The 27909-nt window shown below is 39.5% G+C and overlaps 1 protein-coding gene across 3 annotated transcripts; it reads right to left on the bottom strand.

Annotated features, from left to right (window-relative positions):
* Positions 1-27762, bottom strand: SLC25A36 (solute carrier family 25 member 36). Of its 3 annotated transcripts, none has more exons than XM_057429313.1 (7): positions 27630-27762; positions 17057-17227; positions 14067-14144; positions 11877-11977; positions 4314-4380; positions 1555-1844; positions 1-871 (listed from the first exon to the last, which is right to left on the bottom strand). In XM_057429313.1, the coding sequence occupies exons 1-7, from the start codon at positions 27668-27670 to the stop codon at positions 678-680; spliced, it is 942 nt and encodes a 313-aa protein (XP_057285296.1). In that variant the 5' UTR covers positions 27671-27762; the 3' UTR covers positions 1-677. The 3 variants fall into 3 exon arrangements, with proteins under 3 accessions (XP_057285296.1, XP_057285297.1, XP_057285295.1); XM_057429314.1 differs by lacking the exon at positions 27630-27762 and adding an exon at positions 19356-19722; XM_057429312.1 differs by lacking the exon at positions 27630-27762 and adding an exon at positions 17303-17435.
* Positions 27763-27909: the final 147 nt, after the last annotated feature.

Genomic DNA, 27909 nt, shown 5'->3' with positions numbered 1-27909 from the left:
CAAACTTAAACACACCAAAAATGAAAACCCCTGAAAAACAAAAACCAAGACCAAACAAAAAGCCAAACCCCAAACAAACCACCGAGTACCACTCTTAATAGTGAGGAAATCACTGTTCTGTGTCCCTGCGCCATATTTTGTCTTGAGATAGCAACATGGAAAACTTTACACACTCACTACTATCTCACTCTCTATGAATCTTCAGAGCAACTGAATGGCCCTTTTGGGTACGGAAAGGTACGAAAGCATCGTCTTCCCCATTCTTCCCACAGGTTACCGTGCAGTAAAACAGACCAAAAAAGGACAGTTGAGAGCAATCACTAAGGGAAGCGAATAAGGCTGCCCAATACCAAATTTTACACTCCCTTACCCATTAGGTGTCTGAAGATGATTTAACAGCCTTGCCTGGATTAACAGGTGAAAACAAAGTAACAACTTTGAATTAGCAATGTATAAAGGTATTCCCTAAGGAGCAGCTCCTATTTATTACACTGTCAAGAGACCATACAATAAGGCAGCAAAGTTATCCAGATTTGCCCACAACCAGCCTTTTGTTTTGTCCATAGCTGCATGTTCCCGATACATCTTTCCTTTGCCCACCACATCGGCATTGACATTCAGTGGTCCACTCCAGTCTCTCCAACTTCCACCTTCTTTTAGGAAGCCTTGTCCCATTGCTATCCATCGAGCAAGTAGACTACCACTTCATAGGTTGACATCATGATAGCCGTGTTTGGAATCTGTCTGATCAGATGTGTAGTTAAGCCTCTGTAGAGGGAGCCATACCCTTCTTCTCGCACAAGCAAAGATAGTGTCTGGAAGAAAGATCTGTATTTTGTTCCCTCTTCTCTTAGTCTTGTTCGTACAACCTCTGCACAAAGAAAACCACACGTGGTTAACACTCAACGCTGTTAATTATCTTCCCCCTAGACCAATTAGCAATTTCCACTTTAAAAATCCCCCTCGAGTTCTAACTTACAAGAAGTCTTCAAAAACAGAGGAGGAAGACAGAAGCAAGCCCAGTATGTGTAAGAGGAAAACAGGTTGAATATTTGGCAGTATCATAAAATTAAGAAAGGAAAAATCATTTGCTTAGTTAAAAATCCAGAAGAGGACTTTTGTTTGGGCTTATGTTTCAGCTTAGAAGCCACCACTAATAATGTACTCAATCCATTAATGCACAGACAATTACTTTGCAGGAAAACTAAGTGCAACTGGAAACCCAACTAGACAACCTATTTTCCTAGAAGAGGGACAAGAACTTGCTGGCAAATTCTGTGAAATTGCTGAGCATGCAGAGAGATTCCAAGTGCAAAAGGACCTTCTCCTTAAGAACTTTAGGGTATACCCTAGCAAATCCTAAGCAGAGGCCATACTAGATATCCACTTAAAAATACTTCAATTTCCACACACTATGCTCATGCTGACTCAATCTGATGTGACAAGCTTTGTACTAAGAAATGGCTCTTGAACAAGTGATCCAAAGTCTGCTACAAATATCACTAAAGAGGCTCCTTTTGACCCATTTGATTCAGCTGTACATGCCCCACTTACCATGAGGATATGCTATTGATGTTGCACAAGTTTTGGAAGTGGCAGCAGCCATCATCATGCCAACAAAGTCCGAAGCCTCTTTTGCTGATTCATCCTCACTGTTCATGGCAGAGGCAGTCTTATACTCCAGTAGTTTTCTCTTAATACTCTCATAAATAACAAAATGAATAACAGTCTCAGATATGCCTGCGTAGGACGCTGACATTCCTCTGTAAAAGCCTTTAATACCATCTGAACGATAAACTTTTTGGACACATTCAAAAGCACTCATTCGCTTTTCTCCACGATTCCTAAAAAGGAGAGAACAAGAGAGACATCAAGATGCTGCAACTTGAGGAAGGAAAACAGTTTTGCTAGAGCAACAAGAGGACTTCGGAAATATCTCACACTGATGATGAGGGCTCCAATTCAGATACATTTAAGAACACACAGAACTTGAAGTGAAAGTCTAAGGCCTTTTGCACTAAACACAGGTGAAACACTATACTGAGTCCAAGCCAAACTTCACATGGACAAGTTGAACAGCTCTAGGCCTCCACAAGTCTTACAGAATAGAGGACTAAATTGCTTGAAAAAGACTCCCAAATGAACTGTCACTGTGAGTGACTCATGGAAAACATGACCATTTTATTCTGCATAATGAAAATGGATTTCCCCTAAATTCTGCCTCAAAAAGGCAGCTCCAGAGCATGGCAATTACAGTGGCTCAGAGTTCAAACAGCAGGCCTCACAGTATCACAGCTATCAGCAATACCAAGCATGTCTAGATGGAGCACAGCAACTGATACAACACAGGTAACTATTATTTGAATCAACTAAGCCACTGCTGATATAAAGAAAATACTCATTAGACATGACTGTATCAAGAAATATTTGGTAAATAAAATCTTATTCTCATTTTTAGCTTGCTTAGTGAACTGAGTTCTGCCTACTGTGCACAGCAAAACCCTTACAAGACTGCAGAAAGCATGCTTCATTGTAGCCACAAGTGCCACCACCAGCAGAGGTGAGTCACAGAATAAAACTGTGATTTGCTTTAAATTCTTATAAAGCAAGTAAGCTTTATAAGAATTTAGGTAACTCTTACTGACAAAACCAGACAGACAGTGGCAGCAGCTATTGTGTAAGTAACATGAGGCACCACTTGATGACAGAATTGAAGTCCCAGTGGTTTGAACCTGCAGTGTCAAACAGAAGTGAAACAAGGCAGAGAGAGCAGGCACATAGAGCTGCAGATCAGATCTTGTATAACCTAGGTGGCAGATGCTGCAGAGAACTGGGGGACTGGGACTGATTTTCTGACAGGCAAGAGAAAAGAGTCGGAGAACAACAGGTAAGAAGACAAACTGTACCTACAGCTACAGCCCCAGGGGTACCCCATCCCCATGTGTCACTGGTAAGGTCAGACTGCTATAAGAATTTTTCTTCTGATGTGCAAGATGCACAGCACTGTTTTGAAGGCCACAGCAATTTCAGTTTGTAAACAACAGACATGCTTTCTTCAGTGCTTACTGAGATCAGAGGGGTTTTTAAGAACTTCAACAGGAACAAGGATCAGGCCACTATAATCTTACTTTTACTCCTGCAGTAACAACTGAGTTAGAATAGCTAAGAATGCAGTTTGTGCTAGACTAGCCCACATAATTGCAGTGTCCTACACAAACTTAGATCCTTTGTCAGGTCTCCCACAGGAGCCATGTGCTTGATACTATGTACAGAAATAACATGCACAAGATAGCCATCATTTTCCCTAATTGCCTTAAAGCCCTACAGTTCAAGCAATTTAACTGATAAATCAGTAAAAAACAAGCAGAGGCACAAGATGCCATTAGGATGCGTACAGCACCAAAACTTCCTTGTAATTAGTTTTGCAATTATCAGCCCCAATCATACAATAGCATCACAACCAACCTCACAGTAAAATTAGTTCTGGGATATATTTACTATGGTCAACTTGCAGCCAACAACACGACTGCTAGGAGGAAAAATGCTTATATGGGCTTAATACAGGAAGCCCAGCAGACCTCCAAAATAGCAATATATGGCTCAATACATTTAGAATGGCTGAAAACTCTTACATTGCATGATAAGTTTTCAGTAAGAAAAATATATAAAATGAACAAGACAGATGCATTGAGCTACTTGCATCATACCAGTGTCTCTCTACAGTTTTACATAGATAGGAATAAATATAAAGGTCTTTCTTCCCCCCTATTTGCATAAAATTCTACTTCATTACAAATTTCATTATAAAATAGTTTCTGAAAACGATGATGTAATAAGTCCAAACAACTTCTATTGTCTGTCCCGCATTAGAACAATTCCTGTGTTTTGATCCATGAAAGCAGTCTTTCCTTTTTATGGACTAGAGCTTACTGCATATAAAAGATAAAAACAAGTCGCTTCAGGCATTTCTCTAAACTTTTGATAAAACACTTAAAATCCTTATATGAAGGAGTGCTTAGCTCAAAGCTAAAACCAAATAAAACATATTACGGTAGGAAAATGACTGCAGAGACTTAACTTCCTTATCAATTCCAAATTGATCTACCAGTCTACTCCACTGCCTCTGGCATGCTGCAGGAGGGATATTACAACAGAGAAAAATGACAGTGTAACTTGTAGATAGATCAGCATCAGCTTATGAAATTCCAAATGTTGGATATTTAACAAATCACTCCATCTGGGGATGCTGAACAGATTCACAACAGTTAAGCGAAACCTTATCACAGCAGTGAGAGTTCCCATCGTCACTATACCTTGCATCAAGCTGTAAACGTGTCTTTACTAGCCAAATGGGATTCGTTGTTGTGATCGCAGTAAAACCTAAAATATTTGAAAAGAACAGTTAGATTTGATAATATCACAACAGCAACTGCATCTAAGTTTGAAACGCACATAGTAAGGTACAGTGGATGCAAAAACTCGGACTATACTGAGTTTTAGGAAGTACCCATTGTAGCCCTTTACTGATATCTTATGAATCCATACAGCCAATAAACATCTAGGCTACTTTTAAATTTTACATTGCTATTGAGTAAGTTTGATTCTTAGCAAGAGATGCCCCATGTAAATTAAGCCCAATTGTGTACATTTCTCTGCCTTTCTAATCATATCAACCCTGTTCTGACACCAGAGAACAGCAAAGCTAGCTAGACTAATACTAGCCAATTTGGCAAACATGTCAATAAGAATGCATTGCAGATACAGCTCTAGCAATTTGAGGTGGTATAAAGCATTGTGTCAATTTAATTTGCTACCTGAAATACAATCCGAGTTTAAAAGCATGCAGACTGAATAACTACTACTTTTGGTGCAGTTAAAAGGCATGTATTACTGTAACTTAAGAGACCTTTTAATACTGAATAATAAAGAGCAGTTAAATTTGAGAGCTAATGTTTTATTTAGTATTCAAAGCAGAGATTGTTGGTTGGCATAGGACTACTTTTACAAGCATATGAGTGTTTAAATTGTTAAAGTAAATAGTATGACTTCTAACTATGCAGACAGACAGCAACTATTCAGACTTGCATAAGGGCTAAGGGTTAAAGCTTTGATTTTCAGTCCATTAAAGAAAAAGAAAAGGAAAAAAAGAGAAAAGGAAACAAAAACAAAAAAAGAGAGAAGTAAGACTCATTCTTACTTCTGCAGAACCGTGGAGAGAAAAAGAGCAGAGTGAAAGGCAGCTTTGAAAAAACAAAAGTAAAACAAAAAAAACATCTAGAGTTGTAATACCATACATGCACCATTCATGAGGTGTCATGTCTGCAGGAGAGAAGAGGAAAAGGGAAGAGCTGGAACATGGCCAGGCAAGAGATGATAAATTTAGACACTTGCTTTCTAGGGTGACACACATCACTTGCAGATCACTACAAAGACATGCTGTCCTCCTGCAAGGGAATGGACTGGGGCTGGGGGAAAGCAACAACAGGTTACCGTGTTCAGTGCATATCTGGTGCACAACACTTACACAACAAATAGGCTATTGATAAGCTTGTTTATGGAGATAATTAATAGCTTATATGTATTTAGCAGAACTGCTTGCATACAGGTTACTTTCTGTTCAATCACAATCTAGGTTTACATTGCACACAAACGACTGCAATACTCAAGAGAAATGCCAGGGGATCTTAACTGTTTTGAGGTTTCTTCTACCCCATCCCAAGTAAATAAGTCATTATGATTTTCAGTTAGAGTTCTAAAGACAAGCTACAAGACTTAGCAGCTACTAAGACTTAGCTCTTTCTCTGTGCCAAAACAGCAAAAACACTTTAGAGATTTTAGTTTAATCTTTTGATTAAGCAGATTTTTTTTTCTTCTATAAACTGACTCAAAACTCTTAGCTAAATAACTTCCCATGGTAGATAATAAAATTTTGGGGTTGGTTTGGGCTATTTTTGATACACTACTCCTTAATATGTTTAAGGACATACAGAGCCCTTCATAGAACTACATGAAAATGTGTTTTGTATCTGCATTTCATGTAGGTAAATAACTATGTAAAACCTCAATTCATCAGGGAACTACTCTGCCATAAGAAGGCATGGGATGCTTCTAAAACATACCACATCTGCAAAACAGGTTCTGTAGTTCAACTAGCCGGAGCCTTAATGCCACAGAAACTCCTCTGCTTCCTACAGCACCTGACCCTGGGGTGAACTAAGCTTAAAGGAAACACTGGGTTAGCATTTTTTTATTGGTTTTATACTAGCACCAAGAATAAAGCTTTAGTTTTCTTTTAGTTCAAACGAGAATCTTTCCATACCTATACTGGAGTGAAGGGCACAAGAAATGCACAGGACTGCAACAATAGTTTTGAATAAGCTGGGAGGAAATTACTAATTTTCTAATTAGTAATTACTAATTACTTCCCCTACTAACACATTTTCAAGGAAAGATTTCCCTCTAAAAAACAAAATTAGTTCTTAAGTCTCTCCTAGATCTTAATTTTAAGTCAGGAAGACCAAAACATCTTTTGCATTCCTATTTAAGTTGCATGATTTGGAATATTGGTACTGCTAAAACTGTATGTTACAGCATTACCTGCTCAGCCCTTTCTCCTTCCTATTTATCCCAAGGTGTTCTCCGTAGATCCTAAGTCTGGAACAGGGAATGCACAGGTGAGATCAGAGGCAGTGTCTGAGTGGCAGTAGTGACTGCGTTCACCTACAGCACCAGCCTGATACTCCTAGACAAGGAGGAGGAATTCCCGATATAGTCCTAGAAGAGTATCTTGGGAATTGCCAGTAAGGAGTTGTTGACACAGGACAAAGCCTACTCTGTGTTGCTCTGAACATAATTTAAGCATAGCACCTCTAACAGAAGGATCAGACACTTACCAACATAGCCAATTTTTTTTTCCCATGGGATACCATAAGCCTAAATTGACAGTTCAAACCAAAGCTTTCAAATCAAAGAGTCTTCAATAATTCAGGTTTCAAGAGGAGACAACTACAGCTCAATTCTTACAGGTAATGTAGTAAATACAGTTATTGGAAGAGGAAATACAAATTAAGTGTTGAGTCATGCTGATGCCAAGGAAAGCACTTAAAAACATGAAAGATACTACATGGGATCTTTGAGATAGATAAGCTTTTCTTTCTAAATATAGCAAATATGTAGTAGAAGTACTTGTCAAAAAAGTACAAGGTGGGGGGGAGGGGAGAGGAAGCTTTCAACAACTGCCATGAAGCTCTATCAATTCCTTCCTTTCTCTTTTTAGAAGTCTGAGTGAACTTTATAAGGCTTTACAATGCTTATCAACATGTTGTATCCTCAAGAAACATTCCAGACTCATTAGAAGTGTAGAACAATTCATTAATGCCAGATAATCCTGTACTTAGCTATGTTTTATTTTCTTCTACATAATCGTATCCCTGTTTCAGATGGAAAGAATTATCTCAGTCTACTTTTACAGCTATACCTTAATCTACTTACACAGCTACTGACAGGTAAGATCCCAGGTATTCCTATTATGCACCGTATTTCAAAGGTTAGGGTTGTTCTTTGTTTTAATCTATAAGCCAATGTAATACAGACACATGTGAATATGGAATGTTTAATAAAAATCCAAAGTAGTAAAATAAAAACAAACCAAAAGAGAGCACAGAGAGAGACAGAAAGGAGATTGTATACATATTACAAAAGAAAAGGAAAAGAGGTCTTTGAAATAATGTGACAGGGTATCAGCTGCAGCATTTTAAAGGCAGCTCTGTTACACTAAGGAAAAAAAGAAAAACAAAAGGCCTTTTTTAACCCAGTAGGGACTTTCAATTAACTAGATGTAAGTAAAGTAGCAGCTATCAGTGAAAGGTATTTTCCACCTTCCCCTGAACTGCACAGAAAAAAAAAACCCAGCTCCGAACAGAGTTAAGGAGTGATGTCTTTGCACAATGCACATCATCCAATTTCAAGATAATGAAAGTGAATTCCCCTTATTTTGTTTATTCCATAGATATGACAAACCCAATGTGTGGTTCTTACACTAGAGGCTGCAAGAGACGCCCAGTTCAGTACTCACGAGGTTTAAGTTAGTCCATATTGCTGCAGGAAGTGACCTGCGGATGGGGAGCATGAGATGACACGATCTCACTCTTTTCACGGGAGAAATGTACAGTAATTGCCTAAAATAGACACAGGCTTTTCTGTATCATAACAACAAGCAGTGACCTCATCAGACACATGTGTACAAATTGAATCCCATTGGAAGGATATGTGAATTAGTTATTGTGAGATCTAACTGTTTTCAGGTAAAAGTTTAGGAAAAAAAACAAAAAAAAGAAATAATCAGAACAGGCCACAGATATTGAAATATGTAAAATGCACTGAGTACTGAAATTCCTGCTCATTTGCAGCAGTTCCATTTTATATCTCCAAATACTTACCTATGTAACAAATTTATGTGGGAACCCTCTTCCTTACCCTCTCCCTCCCAAATAAAATCCAAAAAAACCTAGTCTTGGGACTGAAAAAGCAAGATAGATGCCTTATGAAATCCAGCTTTCTATTACCAGTTACCAATGAACTAAATATGCATTTTATTTGGTATTTAGTAACTGTGTAAAACTACTAAAAAGTTACAAGTGTATGTAACAACTGGTCCCAATTTTTTAATACATAAAAATAAAACCCCCTACATTTGGGTTGGTTTGCCAGTAGAATTCTAGAAAGAATAGCAACGGCATACAAGGCAAAGTACTTTCGCAGCAGATTTGCAACCATGTTGTCTGAATGAGACTATGACTCATCAAAAGGGCAAACAAGAAAGCCATACAGGAATCGAGCATCTCATTCAGTTCCCCACAGTTTTTATTCTGTGCGGCAGAAGAGGTTGAATAAGTGCAATGAAAAGGCAGAGCTGATAGCGAGTCTAAGAATTTAGACTATCTTTGAAGTATACTGAGATTATATTTTCTTCACACAAGGAAATGCTCTCATTCTTGTAGTATACTTCAGATATATTCACTCTTCAAGTTATCAAAAAGAGAACCATGTGATATTTCAAGTAGTAAGCAAAAAAATTGCTTCATGATAAAACAGATTTTTTTTAGATGTGACGGTGATATGAATTGTATCCTGGAAGCTAGCACACAGCAAGAGAAAAGCATTTCTAATTGCATAAGGCATCAGTTACTAATGTGTGGCACAATTCATCCTCCTTGGGATAAAACAAACTAACTAAAAAAATATTAATAAACCCAAAAATATGTTTCATCTTGAGAAGGAAAAATAATGCCTAAACCCAGACAAAAATGGTTAAAATACCATACCTCAGCTTTTCACTCCCAAACCAGCCACGTGCATAAAATTACCCTTTTTTACCAAAGACATGAGTCTAGCCTGAGATACTTAAGTACTAACATATGATACAAATAGCATTTAAAGTTTGCTAAAGTTCACTACTTACAGTAGTTACTGTTTTATGGAAGTTACAGATTTTTACTTGTATTTTTGCATCATTATTGTATTTTGCAACCTACAGGAAAAGCTTTTTAAGTACAAACCCCACCTGATGCTCAGTGGGTATTAGAAGCCTGTATGTAATAGAAAGGTGATATCCAAACCAAAAAAACCCACCACCCTCATTTAAGACTGAGTTACTCAACTCCTTACTGAAACCAATGGCAGCTGCAAAAGAAAACAGCCAGTACTGATTATTGTTTGCTCATTATTAGAGTTGTTTATCCACCTTGCCAGTTTTGAAATCTGAAGTTCCAAAGCAAATATTATGGGGATCTTCATCTTAACCTGTTTAAGTCAACCAGTTCAGAGCTCACATACAACCTTATTTTGCCATTTCCTTAAGCTGATTTGCATTGTATAGAAATACAAACCTTGCAGGTAAAACTGTTAAAAGCTGGTTTAAGTGCATTTTCTGAAATATATCAGAATTACAAAAACAAGGTTAGGATGTTCCCAATGAAAGTACTGTTAATTTTAACTACAGTCATTTCTCACATAAATCATAATACTGCCAATACTGAGTATGGAGAAATTATTTGTCAAGAAACCTTCTTCTAAAGGTCTTCCAGAGAATGTCTGTAGTACATGGTGCCTGGACATCGCAAGAGAAAAAATAGTGACCTGTTGTGTGAACCTGCACTGGGCATTCAGTTTCACTGCTTATGTGGTTTTGAAATACAATTGCAGAACTAGGTAAGCATGAGAAAGAGAACAGCCACAGAAGTTATTCAATAGCAAAACTTGTTTCCAAATGTAAAAAAGGCAAAAACTGGCAACTAAAGCTGAAGTACATTCACCCCAGTCTCCTGCAGTCATAAGTACAAGTGTGTAACACCAACCTTCTGGAAGGAAAACAAGTTAAAAAGATACAGAACTCCTTGATAAACTAGAGTCTGCATCTGCAAGCACTTAGGAGAAGTCACTACAGCACATCTCCATACATGTTCTTTTCATTACAGAAAAAGCTTCCAAATATAAGGAATACTCTGAACGCTCATCTGCAGCACTGCATGAGTTAGTACACAGCTTGTCTCCAACTGAGGATAGACCTGTTTTTCTTACCCATACTTCCCCTCACCCCCCTGAATGTTTTATCCCCTTGAGGAACTGAAGACAACTCAGTTTTCTTGCACAACTGACTGATTAGGATGAACTTTTCATTAAATCCCCTTCCATCCCACTTCCCATGTTGTTGACCTATAAAAAAAAGACATATTTCCAGGTGATAAGAAAAACACTGCATCATCTGAGCACCTGATTTTCCATTTAAGACAAAACTGCTCTCCTCATCTTTAGGAGGATTCAAAACTGCCATTTCATTTCTCATGCGCTATAGATCAACTTCATAATTAAACAACACTAATGCTCATGTCACTTGATTTTTCTACCTATGTAACTTTTTCTTGTACTAGATTAGCAATTATTAAATAGAAATCTAACCCTATTAATTATTCTGACATAACCTTTAGCAGTCCATTCCAGATTACTAATACTCACTGGTTGTAAAATTTGACAGCCATTAGAAACTTGAACAGGCTACCATAAAACTCTCAGAATTCACCTGTGAAGTGTCTATGGCCTATTCAGAATAAAACCACTTTTGAACATTTGGTTTTGGGTAGGAAAGACCTGGGCAACAACAGGTAAAGGGTTGCCAGTCCAAGTTTTGATTACACCTGCACAAGTCTGACAACAGCTCAGTTGCCTTTAACTCCCCTTTTAATGATCTCAAAGCACAGAACATACAAATCAAACAACAAATATTGGTAGCTGCTAAAATATACCAAAGTTACATTGTGGATATAAAATTTCATTTCCAGAGATAAAAACATATGAAAACTACACAAATCTGCTCTTATATGTCACTTCAGTGGCAGAGTAAACTTCACACAGACTGGTATTTGAACAAAGGCAGAGGGGGCAGAGAGTGTTACATATCATTTATACAAATACCTGCTGCCATATTTCAGAAGAGCAAAAATAAGTCAGATAAACATAGCTGTAACCAAGTTGTGGTAAAAGAAACAAATCATGAAGCATTAAACTCAAGTTCACTGCAAACAATGTTTTCAGCTTGCAGAGCAAAAAGTTATTGTTTTGAAAACTTCCATTTTACGTGTCAAAGCTACTACTGAAAAAGCAGGCATGCAAGCTTTCCTAGGAAAGACCTTTCACACACACAGTTAAAGATCTGCATTAACACTAACTGCTAACTTCCATGCACATACTCCTTAGGGGCCAAAGAAAGGTATCCACTACACAAAGCAATCATTTTTGGTTTTGTTTTTTCCTACTTTTATTGCCATCTGTGATTTGTAGATATGGCTGTAGAATGAGGCTAAAAAATTACAAATCCTTACCTGCCACACCAGCTGAAATCATGTGTACCTGGGTAGAATCTGGATTGAAAATACTGTTCAACTTTTCCTTGCAGTTTGAGTAGGCAGCAAAATATATTGCTCTGAAATTAGAACAAAATCCAAGTTAATTTTATGCATCAATGCCCTTACAAGCAGCACCATGAACTTCAACAATTCAAGATGATTGTTGTCTAAGTCTTACTTCCTCAGTAAAAAGCTACCCAAGAAATAGAGTAGTGGGACTACTCTAGGAATGGGCAAAACCAAGCCCAAACATCATACTTGACAACTGTTTCTTCCACAGCAGCTCCATTTAACAATTGGTGAGGGGAAGGCCAGATGATTAGAAATGTGGCAATGATGGTTGTGGCACTAGAAAGTTCAGCTACACACGCAAAACACTGCTGAATTGAGAACTGAAGTTCCAGTATTCTGTATTTCTTTAATAATAGATTTGTTCTAATGCACCTAAACTCATTTAAATACCATTACAATTTCAAGAGAATTACCATGTAGCTATTTTCTATAAACCAAAAAGCACACTTAAATATTTATAATATTATTCTAGCATGTAAGATGTAAATATGGATAAACTTGTGGTTATACTTTATAACTTATTGTTATAAATATTTATATTTTAAATGCTCTTTAGTTCTGTACTTAGAATAGACAATTTTTTTGTGATTACACTACAAAATATCTGCAAGCTTGTACTACATTCAAGTGTGAACTGGTATCAAAACAAAGCTACACATCCAAGTCAGCATGCCAATGCAATATATTTTGAAAAATGCCTGTTTTTCCTTCAATAAAGCTAAAAAAAAAAAAAACCACCACCAACTTACTTTAAGCACATCTAAACCTCATATTTAAACTTGTTTTAACTTAAACACCCTTCTACAAGACAAGAAAAACATGCCAGTTTTCAGGAACAGAACATTAACCTGATTAGCTGTGTAAACATGTTTTTCTTCATTATAAAAAAATGATGAAGTGCTTACTTCATGGATGTAATTTCTAAAATGGAATCTGAACTCATTTAAGCATACTGGATGTGTTATGAAACATGCTTCTCTGTGGCTTATTTAAACAAAGAGCTGCTGTTAAATCCATTTAGCTTATGCTTAATTGAAATGAAGTACTGGAGTACTGGATGAAGACCGAGTCAGCCAGAGGGGCATGAGGATGTGCTTATTTACAAGACTTCACACAGTAAATCAAATTGACATTTTTAGTATGGCTGGGGGGAGGGGGGGATAGAATAGGACAAGATCAACAAGGTAAGTATTTCATCTGGGGGAAAAAGAGAAGAGAAATTGAAGATTTAACATAAAGTACACTAAAAAGAAATGGGTTTTTTGCAATTGATATTTTTCACTGAGGACAGTCACTTATAACACTGAATCCACTGCTGTAGAGAAGTAGCTTTTAAAGTCATATCAAAGCTGAACATACAGACCAGTTGGACTACCAAACAAGGCTCTCCAGATTAGGAAGTGCTGATGCCCCAAGGTGTCAGGAACAAAGAAAGCTACTGGAATTACTTCATCTACTCCAAACAGCAGTGTGAAATTAATGACCAGAAAATACCATAGGTATTTCTAATTCCTTAAAAAAAAAATTTTCTCAAAGTATTCCAATTCCTGAATTATGTTTTCCTCTTATTCATGTGAAGGATCTACAGAACACCACCTCATCTGTCAGATTCAGGTAGAAGACAGATCAATGCTGAATGCTCAGTCCACTTAAATGAAGTTTTCCAGAAGCATCCAAAGACCTTAAACCAGAAAGGTTAAGATTGTGTGTGCACAAGACAGCAACATCTTCTCTTCAGACAAAAAAAGAAGGGCACCAAGTCAACTGAAGAACAAAACCTTGTGCGACTGCTTAAGCACTTCCCTCCTTAACTGGACAAAACTCTACATATGGGGTAGTACACAACAGTAAATATAGTAGGACATAAGATAGTAAACACTGAGACAGCTGGAGCATGCATGTGGGACTGGAGCTGCAGAATACGAGTGGCCCCATTTCTCAGACAACAAAATTACCCCAGCAACCAAAGGTTATTTACTCTTCAATATTTACAACTGCAGAAGCAAAACTTTCTTCAAATTAACCTTAAATACTTTGATGTACAGCAACCTAAATTTCAAAGTTATTATTTTTACTTTACACATTTGCACTTACCTGGAAGGAGCAACGCCTACTAGATTAGGACCCAGCCCTCTGAACAGGGAACGAGGACCTTCCTTTTGCAAGATCATCCTAGAAAACAAAAGAGTGACAATACCATAACATTCACACCAAAATTAAGGGATGCACTGACTACCAGAACTACATCATTTGAGCTTTACTCTGTGCAAACATTTCACAATAGCTGACAGTACAGTGCTGGCTACAAAAACTAGTCATTTCCTACAACTGCCATAAAGTAAAATTCCATTATTGCTTGAGTTGCCATAGAAATCAAGGAATCAAATGCATAAGTACAGCCTTATGTCAATACTTCAAAAACAGGAACACAAACATACATGGTTAGATTATCTGTTACTAGGAAGTTAACGAAAGTGTCCTTTTATCAGGGAAAGTTACTAAGCACAGCAATGTTCACATTCCTGTGGGTTGTCGATTGGTCAGGAGAAAAAGATTTAATTCTATTCTACATTGCTTGCATCACCTCTTAGCTCCCAACACTTGGGAACTTTTTGGGTGGGAGGGACAGAGTAAACAGCAAGAGAGGAGAGCAACTAAGAAGGTTAAGTTACAGCAAGTCATATGCCTTCTGAGAGCAGCTCAGGAAGATGTCAGCTCTATGCTTACCATGCAAAAGATGGCCCTGGCTGGGCAATCTATTCTCTACTCTTCTCAGTAAGACAGAAACCCCAACATGGCTCTGAATGTGCTACCCTGATTTGATTCTACAAGACTCCTAACACTAAGTTAACATGTCAGAGGAAAGCAGTCTTTCAGATACTAAGTCCTGCATTCCCTATCCCCATGAATAATTTAAATCCACTAAGCATTCAACTAAGAGCTCATTCTTAGCTTTGTTTCTGTAAGTTACAGTGATTATTTTGACTACAGTAAAAGGAAACAGGAAGCTCCCATGCAAGAAGTAACCCTTCCTTAAGGATTGCAGGGTTTTCTTCCCTATCAGTTCCGAACTGCTGCCTGTATGCTTCTAATCAAGCACTGTTGCTGGGCTGTGCAGCCCATGGATTTTACTTTGACTCATTCCAGGAAAGACAATCCTCACCTCCTCAGGCAAGGCAGCTCACTTAAGTTTGAGACTGACAGAAAAAAGACCTGTAATCCATGTGAAGACTTGAGGCTACACTGTCCTGTGACATCTCATGGTACCAGGTCCACTATAAACACAGCTCTGGAAAGACTGGAAAGGGTCTACAAAGAAACAGGGATATGAGCAGTGAATTGAGACCTCAAATGAGGCATTACTAGTACTTAAGTGTTTGGAATAGCCTTCCTATGTAACTGTGTTTTTTAAAGTTGAAAATCATTATACAGGTAGGTAAACTGGCACAATAAGAGGATAACCATTAATAGCCAGTTTTAGTGAAATCAACCTATCTAACAATCTAGAGGCTAACCAGATAGGGTATTTTAAGAAGAATGGCAGGACACTGGAGGAGAAACAAGGACTATCTGCATCCCATTACTGCAAACTGCTATAGCAATTGCTTAAGAACCAGATTTAAAGTTAATTCTTAACTACTTCTGTAGATGTTGCCAAACAGAACTCTGTGCTTATTTAGAAACAGTGGCTAATACACACAAATAATGATCCCATATATTTCTTCAAAACGACATGTCAGTTAACAGCAAGTCAATAACTCTGTAAAGCCAATGCATTTGTGTAAATGGCTATTTTGTTTGGAATTTACTATCAGAACAAACAGGTGAAAGCCATCTATAGCACTGAAGGAGATTCCAAACCTATTCCAATTTCCAACAACCGGATCACCACAGCTTTACTGCTAAATTAAACTGAAAGTTTACATTTGTTTTCAGTAAGCAAAACTAAAGTGGTGGCTGTGCAAAGTTACCATCGCTGCTTAGGAATGCTGGCATGTAATGTGTCCAACAGCATCTTAGATCTGTGTCCTTAACAATTAGATACGATTTACCTGTCATACCTAATTGTGGGTGGCATTGCTCTGCAGCCATAATTGAAAGATTAAACACATCCTCAAAAGCACTTTGTAATGACGAATTTGACGTGCCCATCATCCTGAAAGCATTCATAACACTTACAGAAGGAACTGTTATAAGAAATCTTAACATATTCCAGAGATCAGAAAGGGCACAGCATTAGATTATAGTAAATTCCACTTAAACACACTACTTAAAAATCACTACCATCACGATATCATGTGTTACACTTATGTATATATGCTCATATAACACATGCATATATACAAAACAGGTAGAACCTCAGTTTCTTAAGAGAAACTTAGGAATCAAGTGTACCACTGTTTCTTCTGGATCTATAGTATCCTGGACAGGTACCAGACACCTGCCTGTGGCCTGTACAAGCAGTTTAACTGTGGCCATACAACTTGCCTTCTGGCTACTGAACATCAGAAGCATTGGTGAAAGGAAGGGCGGTCCCATTCAGTGAGGTGCTATGCAAATAAAGCATCCCAGATCATGGCAAAATCTGGCCTCTTACAAGCCACACGTCCACCAGAAGGTACTGAAAAGCAGGAAGAGTGTGGAGTGGTGGAAGCTGAGAGAGATTAAGAAGCACAGTTGATTTTCGTAGGGCTTCTTGCCCCCATATTCAGCAACATCTACAATTTGGACATGAGACGGTTTTAAATAGTCTTATGCTAACACTTTTTCAGGATGAAAATAGTCTGGGCTTAAATATAACAGTGAGTTTTAGGGACATAGTTTGGAGCTGTGATTTGCACAGCTCTGTGATTTGCACAGGGTGCGCATGCTTAGGCTAATTCCAAGTACAAACTCAAGCATGAAGGACGTTCAGAAGAGTGGAATGTGAAACTTAACTGCAGTTAAAAAGCAAATAAAAGGAAGTCATCTCAGTAGCATCACAATAGATGTAAGAGTCTGAATCTTTCATAGAGATTTGCCCAACACATCTCTTTCCTCCTCCCTCCTCAATGTAACCAAAACCTAGTAACAGGTACACTCACTTCAAACAATGGAGAGGCCCAGGAGAAACTCTAGTTACTCGATTGACGGTAGCACCATTCACAGTGTTGAGATGAACTTCAGAGACGTAGAGAGTCACAGAGGAGGACTGCAATCGTGTTTTCACAACTTCCAGTGGGCATGTCAGAATTGCACCAACAGTACCTCCACATCTGCAGAGCAAATAGGATCATCACATTAACTGCAAAGACACTGAAGGATGCATTCACATGTAATTAACATTATACCCAACACAGTCAAATCCCAACCAGTGAAGTAACAATGGAACATGCATGACAATGCTGCAGTTATTTGCCCTTGAAGGCAAATAAACTGTTAAGTCAGTTTGTTAACTCCACAACTTGGAGTGGAAATTTAAACAGACAAAGATACTTCAGAGTAGTTCAGGTGCACAGCCTTCAGAACACGCTGTTCAAATCAGTTCTGGAAAGTAGCTCAGCATCTGAAATGTTTAACTCCTCATGGTAAATTTTAACTTTTATTTTTGAAAGTTTAGTGTCCTCCTGACCACCAATAAGGTGCCAAAAAACCTAAGGCTAGAATAACAAAAAAGATATTATATGCACTATGCACACAGGACTCCATGTAAAACCTGGTAAAAACTGGCAATTTTACAAAATTAAGACACTTATGAAAGCATCTTAAAAACACCATTTGTACTTTGGGCATGCTACTGTGAAAGCAATGATTCCAAGTGTTTCCTGAGTTCTGCTCACTACAGCAAGACAGACTAGATACTGTAGAGTAGAACCTAGGAAGGCAGAAGAGCTTTAGTGGCTGACCAGGTCAAGAACTGCAGATCTTGTTTCAGTTCACCACTCATTCCTGTGAGCAGGCCAAGGCAAACCACACATGACTTCTGCTGACACTGGAGTTACTCCTGTTGTGCTGGAGCAGAACACAGCCAGGAACCTGATGCCTTTTAGCAGCTCTGCTCAGAGGATTCTTCTTGTGCTTGTTCATAACTGACTTAATATCTGCATTCCTATCTCCTTACCTAGTCACATACAGCCTGAGGGAAAAACATCGAAACTGTGAATTGTGTTTCCAAATGACAACCTCAAATCCCTTGACATTAGCATTAAAAGAAAAAAAAGGGGGGGGGGGGCTTCCCTTGAATATTTTAAGGTATTCTTAACTTTGCCAAATACCTTCTTAAAACCAAGACCAGAACACTATAAGCATCCTTAAAAGAAAAAAAAAGTCAAAAACAACAACCAAAAATAACCAAGAAAGAACCCCACCAAACCCATTCAGGTACTAATGCTACTAACAGCTCAGCCTGAAATCCACTAACACACAAATACAGTTTGTACTAGATTCAAAGGGCCCAACATTCACTTCTCTGATGCAGTAACAAGAGCTGGTGTTTAATTTTGACATGATAGTTATCAGCAATTTTGCTGTAACATGAAAGGCTCAAGCACACACACACACTGCATCCTAACAAATCTATTTGTATGAACTGAACTGACCATGCCAAACAGCTGCAATGTAAGATAATGTTTGATGTTCACTTAATGCTCCATTTAAACCCAGTGACCTAGATGTACCCTATTACTAAGCCTAAAGGCATCTTGTCCCACCCCTAACTCTAACATTAAACTGAACATTATACTCTTTTCCAAGTTTGAATAGATGAAAGAAATTAAGTTTGTCAGTCTGGAAAAAGGTGTTTTCACAGGAAGATGGATGCCAGTCTTCCAGTGTGTGCTACTGACACAGCTTTTAGAGTAGCATCTTTAAACATTTCTGAATGAGCAATCTGTCTGCTTACTCTCCTGATGCTCAGCTACAAATAGACTTCTTAAAATAAGAGTTGCATGAAGAGACAGCTACATGTGCTAATATTTATTTAGCAAGTGTATGAAGCAGTAGGAGCCTGTAACATGTGGTTCATGACATTAACACTACCATGAGAAGCACAGGTAGGCAAGCCCTCAAAAACACTTGACATGGAGCTTTAGAGCTTGAGCATCTTCAAGATAGACAGCAAGATGTTTCATCTCCTGCAGCTCAAAGCAGATGCTGCTGTACGGTAACATGCCTGGACAGGCCACGCAGAAAGCTGGCTTTAGAGTTCATTTCCTGTCTTGCAACCCTCTGTTTCTGGTCCTCGAGACTACTTAAAGATCTTTCTACATTGGATTTTGGACAGGTTACACGAGGACTTGTTTTCAAGCAAAGTAACAGCAGGGGAAAGCACATGGTATGGTTTATATGAATGAGATAAACACTATAGAAGGGAGAAGAAAGGAGGAGGAAAAAAACTTGGCCTACATCATTCAAGACGGCTTGGAATTTGGAGCCTTTAATGCTACTGGCTCCACAGCTACGTCACACTGGAAAAACTTTCTAGAATTGAAGATTAACACTGACCTTGAGCTTGTATCCTGCATGTTCCTCTGCATCATACCCGAGCGACCACAAGGGGTGCCCAACTGTAACAGCACTCAGTCAGACATTCACTGTGGATGGGTTAAACACTGCATTCAGCTCAGTTACTGGGGAAGAGGGCAGACATACAGCCACTCAGTGCTTGCTGTTTTTAACCAAGCCTACAGCAAGTAGTTGTTTAGTTTTAACCAGCCGATGTAGCAGCTGCTAGCACTATTTTTCCATGCATCAGAAGGAAGCAGCAGATCACCTGCCTCCCTTTGGGACCTGTGCACCTTTTACCTACACCACAATCTGCCAGCCAAGTCATTTCTAATAATCAGCACCCTTGGCATTTTACTGTAGTGTTGTTGAGTGGTTTGCTTGGCTGTTTTTCTTTTTTCTTTAAGCAGTTTAAGATGTCTCAGCTGAACCAGAGAATACTTTGAATGTTTTCCACTAAGTAGTGATAGACTGGATTAAAATTCTCCCCCATCTTCAAGGCATAACATTGCTACTTAAAAATCGAGAGAAGTTTTATAGTGCTATGTCGTTCTAAGCTGCTCACAAGTCTTCACAAAATTCCCCATCTCTGTCTAAAAGTAATACCTCATTCTCCCAGCCCTCAAAAAGCCCCATATAATAGAGAAAGCATAGAATCATTTAGGTTAGTAAACACCTTTAAGACCATTGAGACCAACTGTAAACCCAGCACTGCCAAGTCCACCACTAAACCATGTCCTTAAGTGTCACATCTAAGTGTCTTTTAAATACCTCCAGGGGTGGTGACTCCACCACTTCCCTGGGCAGCCTGTTCCAATGCTTGGCAACCCTTTCCATGAATAATTTTATCCTAAAATCCAACCTACTCCTCCCCTGGTGCAACTTGAGGTCACTTCCTCTTGTTCTTGTGAGAAAAGGTTGACACTCGCCTTGCTCCACCCTCCTTTCAGGCAGTTGTAGAGAGCAATAAGGTCCCCCCTGAGCCTTCTCTTCTCCAGACTAACCCCCCCTCCCACCCCGGTCCCTCAGCTGTTCCCCATCACACCTGTGCTCCAGGCCCTGCACCAGCTCCATTGCCCTTCCATTGACCTGCTCCAGCATCCCTATAGCTTTCTTGTAAGAAGGAACTCAAAATTGAACATAGTATTGGAGGTATGCCCTCACCAGAACAAAACAAGTCCCATAGTGTGGAGGAACCAGACCTTGCTCAGTAGTCACAAGATCTACTGAGTTTGAGCTCAATCACCGAGTGAAAGCATAATCCAGGAACTACACTGATATATCTAGTTCACTTGAAGATAAACACAGCAAGGCTCAACAAAAATCTGTTTATGAGAAACTGTCAATAAACATAGCTTGTAGGAAAACAAAGAAGAGGGAGCATTCAATAACTATGCACCCTGAACAAATAAGCTACTTCAAAGCAGCATGCCCGCAGCTCTGTCACCAGCATCAATGACAGTGTATTTTACTTAGAAATACATTTCCGGTCCTGCTTATTTAAGAGACTACTAGAAATACTGAGAGAGATAAAGAGACTGCTACTACTTTGTGCTCAGAGTCCTGGTAGGCCATTAACAGCTAGTCACCAGCTCCAGTTTAGCAAAGTGTTCTGTAGCTTGACAGCAGTCTACTGCCACCACTCCTGTTATCTTCCTCACCAGCTCAAATTAAGGAGTTTACCTTATAAATTGTGGTTTAACGCAAATTAGGAAGTAGCACAGTTCAGAAAAACATCTCCACAGAATTAGAAAACTGTTATATTTCTTCTCAATAACACAAGTGTGATTTTTGTTAATTGCTTACGAAACTTGTACTACCTAAACCACTCGGGGCTTCAGCATCTTCAGTCATGTGCTAGGCCCCAACAAACTGGGACTTGGGAGAGCACCTGGTAATGCGTAACTTTTTCTCCAGTATTAGGCAAGTTTCACGTGGTAGAATGAATAGGTTAGAAATATACTCTTGCTGACAGAGTATGAATTGAAGCGAAGAAGGCCAAAACCCAAGGCACTCCTGTGTCTGAATGCTTACACCAGTTTCTAATCAATGCTGTTCAAATGATGACTTGCTCTTTTTACCTATCCTAAATAGCACATTTGGCTCTAAACAATGTTTACTACAAGCCGTCTTCAGCTTTGCCAACTGTATATAAACCTTGCAAGGATGACTTTCATCAGAAACACATCATAGAAGGGCACAAGAACCGACTTCTAAGTCCCAAGTAATTTGAAGGGCAGAAGAGCACAGATCAATAGGTAAATCCACAAAATTAAGCACACTGGTAAAAAGATTAAAATCCCGCTATTGACACAGTCAAGTTAGAGATCTCAGTCTGCATCTTCAACTGTAAGAGAAGGCACAAGAGACACTGCAGTCAGAAAAACAAATACAGAAACGCGTGTCATCTGAATCATCTAATCTGCAGGACTGCAACAAATGTAACACTAAGACTAGACAGAGATGCCTACTTGACATCCCGGGAGAGAAGAACCTAGGAAAAAAAAAAAAAACAGCATAAACCAAACATAAAACCCCAATCAAGCAAAACCATTGATTTGATCCCTGATGTGCATTTAGTAGTCCATCACCTCACTGGATTAACAAAACCAAACCTGGAACTATTTGAGCTTTAAATGCCTTAGCAATGCAACACAGTTGCAGCACTGACAACCATTTTCTGCCAGAGAATCATGTATTATATGTGAGACACTGCAAGGAAATAAATACATGCTTAAAAACCTAATCCAGTTTGGTATTCTAATCCCAGGCTCTATTTTTACTAAGATGTCTGCACAAGAACACCTTTTATTATAAAAAGTGTAGGGTATCTACCAAGGAATGCCTGCCTTTGTCCCAGATAGTTGAGTATCTCCTACTATTACCTTATACCCTGCAATTAACAGCAGAGACACCTCTAGATACCTCTAGCACAGATGAGGGTCTCAACTTCAGCCACTAGACTGTCTATGAATGCCCAAAGCAGGTTAATATTCTCAGTAGCAGCTGGCCTAGAACTGAAACTCTCACTTCCAACAACTTTATTCTTTCAGATCAATATGTATCTTACAAAAATTAAAAGACAAGGCTGCATAATACTGGCCTCAGACTCACCTTTCACAGGATTTGTAACCAGTCTTAAAGACTCAAAGATAACCCTTGACCCTGTTATCTTTGGTCTACATTCATTCATGTATTTTACCAGTTGTTTCTCTTTCCTGTATCGAAATTAAAGTCCCATGCAAATACTGGCTACCAAAAGAAACAGCAAGAGAACAGAGCTCAAAATTCTGCCAAAAGGAACAAAATGCAAACAGAAGTACTTCAAATCTCTTCACCACTTAACTGCAAACTCAGGACCCAAATTTATCAGCAATTTCATAGAGCTGTCTCAAAAAAGAAGGGTAACTTTTACATCAACATATACAGTATTGTTCTTCTGAGGGATTTTAAGGGCTTTAGCTAGTACATTCTTACTGTTCCTGAAAGTTATATCTCATTAATCCTGAATTTTCAGGGGATTCCTGTTATTATACAGTCAAACTTGTATATTATACACCTTTCCATCTTTAATATTAATATAACTACTAGAAGTACTGACAGAAACTTTTAACCCCCTTATTCACCATTATGTTTCTTTCCTTAAACTAGGGAAGTTTAAGTTAAGCTAACATCCTTAAACTAAAAATACTAATCAAACTTGCTATTTCTATTTATCAGTGTGAAAATAAAATTCCCCTGATGTGCTGACATGTGTTTTTCCTCTTTTCACTTCTGGGTTTCTACAAGGGGAACAAGCATCACTGGGTTTCATTATCCAAAACAAACATCAACATGTGGAGCAGCTTCTATTAGGAACTACGGTAAATAAACATTTATAATGACATTTGCATTAAGTAAAACAGCTGAAAGCATCAGTCATCTAGCAGGAAATATGAGAAACACCAACTTCACGGTTTCCTGAGTACCAACAGCAATTTCTTTCCAATTAGGTAACCTCATGGAGCAAAACCCAAGCTGCCCTGCACTTTAAACAAACACTGTCTTATTCCACACAGAAGAGTATCTGAACACAAAAATAACCTGAAGCTTCAACAGGAAGGTACTAACCTTCTCCTTATGCCTTGTAACAGGAAGAACACATTCTGAAAGACATCCATGGTTATGCCAGGAATCTATTTTAGGGTCAAGGGTTTTCTAAGGTCCAAGTGTTTGGCAACTCAGTTATAGACCAACTGGCTGTTTTCTGAAATGGAGTAAAAAAAGTCCGTATACTACCTGCCACATTCTTAACTGATATCACCTTAGATCTAAAAAAACACCAAACAACCCCAAGGGTCTTTCACCTTTACTTGATACATTTCAACCATGTCTGATCTTTCGAAAGAATTCAGACATTTATCTTAAATATATTTTTAGAGCCTTTGCTATTTTAGCCACTGGAGGGATTTGTTAAGAACCTCTGTCAGAAAATCAGTGTTTGGCATTACAGATCAATTGTAGACAGTTCTATAATCAGGATAATTAAACAGACTCCTCCCTATACTCTCTCACTTAGTAAGTTACTAACAGCCAAATTTCTGCAAGAAACACCAAGAGCAAAGGAAGACTTAGGAAGTAAACCCAAGACTGTCCAACCCTGAGCTCAGAAAAGCAGCTAGCCACCTCCTAACCCAAACCAGTCCCTCCTTCTGCTGAGGGAACAGGTAAGTTCTCATGCCCTGGTGATACAAATATACTGCCCTAAGCTTTCTGAAAACGAAGAATAAATCATAAAAACCTGGAAATTATTTCTGTAGCCAACACATTTTTTATTTGATATACCAATTACATCTGCAAGTAAATTAATCCAAAATACACTAATCTTCTCTATAAAACAAAACATTAAGGTCTTTCTGCTCCTTTTTTTGTTGCTTAAGTATTCTAATAACAAAACCCCCAACTAATATACTTGAACTAAAATGTTCATCTAAAGCCTACATTTCAATCACAAGACTCTGTAATTTAAGGATGCAGCACCTTCAATGTATTGCTTGGTTTGGAATAAAAGCACCCGAGTTTATACAACTAATATGCTGCCAGCAGAGACAACAGCTGCTATTTGACTAGGAGCTAGAAAACCAGGTGATATGCCAAAAAATCCACAGTTCAACTCCTGAAATGAGTTCTGTGCAACGCAAACAAGTAGTTCAGAAGGAACAAAAGTAAAATTGAGTTTCACCTGAAGCATAATTTTCTATCATGATCCAGCTAGTAACAGTTGCCACACTGGCAAGATACTATTAGCAAAGGCAACTGTGGTAACTATGTAGTTTGTGGAAACAGATCCTGACAAATAGGGCTACCACAACAAAACATGACTTCAGTGATTTCAAACATGTCACAGCATGAACCTGAACTGCAGCTACACTATTGATCCAGTCAAGTATGCCGTACTCTTCAGTAGGTACTGCACCATGGCAGTTTTGCACAGTCTAGAAAACTATGCTTTAAGGTGACAGCAAAGTTATTCCATGGAATCAACTGCTTACACGTTCTATCAGTTAAAACTGCCTTAACGAATATGTTCTTAAAAGTTAGTAACCATTTTTTTTATTAAAAATCATTGTTTTTTTCTATCTTATTTCCTGAAAGCGTGATGCTCTTCTCATGCTATGTATTTCCTACTTGTAAATGTGATGGCTGTTCTTTTTACATATACAACTTGAGAGAATATCTCATTTTCACAAAGTCAGGAAGGTCCAAGTAGTGCATGGGAGAGGGGTTACATGTAAATGAAGTAGTACTTGTTGCACTGGCTAATGCATGAACTAGTCCAGCAAAATGATTTAGGTGAACTTTCCCCTCTTATCAAAAAAGAAGGGGAAAGCACCAGTTCAGCGATGGTGCTAGAAACTATATTTAAACTATTCAAAACCATTGCTTATTTTTTCTTTTTAAACTTCATAGTTAATATTTCTACCACAAAATATTGATGGTATTCACAATTAATATGCACTTATGAAACAGAGATGTGATTCTTAAAAATGAAGCTACCTAAGTATGAATTACTTGGGAAAAAACAAAGCACTTAGTGCTGAGTAACTCCCCCACCATCACTGCCCCCAGGGCCAGCACTGCTAAGAGTCTGTCAGACCTCTTGGAAAGGGATAAGGACACAGAGATAGGAAAAAAAAAGAATCAGGAGAAAAAAAATATTAGATATATGACACTAACTCCCAACATAAACTTGTAATGGCCCAAAGTATTGCAGGCTATCAGTTGCTGAATGGGTCATAAAACAACCTAGGCAGCTTTAGAAAAAAAACATGATGGCCGGCCCCACCTGCATAACTAAAACAGCAGCGTCATCAGTTACACTGATTACAGAAAGCAGGAACTGAAGTCTGAATATAGACATTATAGAAAGAAGGAAAAAAAAAAAAAACAAACCACAACCAAAAAGCCAGCAGATTGAGATAATAATGTTGTTCTCATACAGTCTCCAGCAAAAGCTAAAGGAAAACAAAACTTCCTTCCTTTCCCTAAGTTTCACTGAAGACTAAAGAACACTCAGGTGACCTGTACTCCACCATGCCTGCCAACAAATCATGAGATGACCCTGAGTAACTTTTCTACTACTAAACATAACTAAATACACACAGAAAGCTTTGCTGAACTAAAGGCACCGGAAACACATGTCTGGCACAGGAAGAAACAGCTTTCAGCCTTTTCCTCGCAGCATAACCCTTTACCCAACTGGCCAGCAGCTAAGCAAAGACCAGAGTGCTGTGCAAAAACGAGCTATGAACAAGTTGAGCTGAGCAATCTTCACCAGGTCTTAAGTTTCAGGTTTATAAACCTGTCTCTATCATTACCTATGATTCTGCCTAGTTATCTCTGCTGTTTAGAGCTATCAAGTTCAAGTGCTACAATAAATAAGGTAGCACTCCAGTTTTTCTGATTGTTTACAGGGATGTGAAGGCTGAAGATAAAACACGCACTTGTTCATCTCAGGCCTCCTGATGTATAATCGCTCGCCTCTTAAACAGAGAGTCAGAAGTTCAGGGAGTGGAAAAAGCACGCACATAAGCCTGTATCAGGTATGTAACACTGGAAACGTGCAAATGTGCTGGAAGCAGAGGAACTGCTAACGTGTATCCAACTCACCCAGACGTGCTCAAGTAAAACACTGCGTGATCCTTCCCTATGAAACACTCCAGCCCAGAGGCAGTCAGTTCACTTTGTCAAGGAGGAGCACAAATGGAAATCCAAGCTCTCACTGGATGCAGTCTTGTCGCTCCTCTCACTTCTCCACAGCCATACTCATAACCCATATACACTTCTATAATTAAGCCAAACAGGATCCCCAGCTTTCTCTTTTAAGCTAGGAGCCCCTGGAAGGACCACGCACTGTGTGACTGCACACATCCCAAGCATTACAAAGCTTAATGAGATGAAGACAGACTAACACCTGCAAAGGTACCAGTTACCTCAAACTTCACCAGTGCTACAAAGGCCGCATATTCTAACTATATTAGTCTTTCCGATTTCTTCTGCCTTCATGGGCAGAAACCTCCATGACTGCGTCAAACCGCACACCTACAAACAGTAGGCACCAGTGTCGAACCGCATTCAAGTAACACAGCGGCCCTTAGACACTAGCGTTACCCGCTCGTCACTCCTGGACTGCTGAGGGGACAGGCCCGCTTGGGCAACCTCCCCGACGCGTTTGAGGAGGGCTCAGTATGTTTCTCCACAGAAACGCCAGATAACGGTGGAACTCCAGGCTTGGGATCAAAGGAAACGGGCTATTTATAAGGGAAACCTCCACTCCCCTTCCTCAAGGGCCCACGTTCCCCTCGCGTGTTGCCTGTAACAGAATACCACACACGGGACCGGGACCGGCAGGCACCGCCTCAGGCTCCCAGCGAGGCCCAGAGCAGCCGGAGCACCCCCGGGCCTGGGCCGCAACGCGCACAACCAGCCTGGAAGATCCGACCCAGGCCGCGGTCGCCGGCAGCAACGGGCAGGACCCGCACAGCCCAGAGAAGGCGGGAAAATCCACCGGAGCCGCTTCCGTGTACAGCGGTAAGGCCGGGGGGTAGCTGCAGGGCGGCATGCACCGAGCGCCCCGCTCCGCGGAGCCCGTAAGCGAAGAAGAAGGGCGAGAGGGCCGAGGCCGGTGTCACCTACCCGCCGGCGAAGAGGTGCACCAGGGTGTCTCTCTGGCTCATCCTCGCCGCCCGCGCCCGGCAGGAGGAAGGGCACGGCCGGGCCGCGGCTGCCGGCACTCAGCATTAACGCGCACCGCGGCGGCTGCTGCGGAGGAAGGCGGAGGGTCAGGGGGCGGAGTTTAGCCTGGCTCCGCCCCCCGCTTGGAGCCTCAGCAGCAGCCTTGGGACCTCCCTCATGAATATGCAATGAACCCCGGTAAACAGAGGACGCCACTGGCTGGGGGGTGTGACGTCACCGC

Source organism: Pezoporus wallicus, unplaced genomic scaffold, assembly GCF_028554395.1.
Source record: "Pezoporus wallicus isolate ANWC-B61680 ecotype Strahan unplaced genomic scaffold, APGP_CSIRO_Pwel_v1 contig_593, whole genome shotgun sequence".
Classification (NCBI taxonomy): Eukaryota; Metazoa; Chordata; class Aves; order Psittaciformes; family Psittacidae; genus Pezoporus; species Pezoporus wallicus.
The sequence above is the reverse complement of the archived record's forward strand: the minus strand, read 5'-3'. Positions and strand labels throughout refer to the sequence as shown.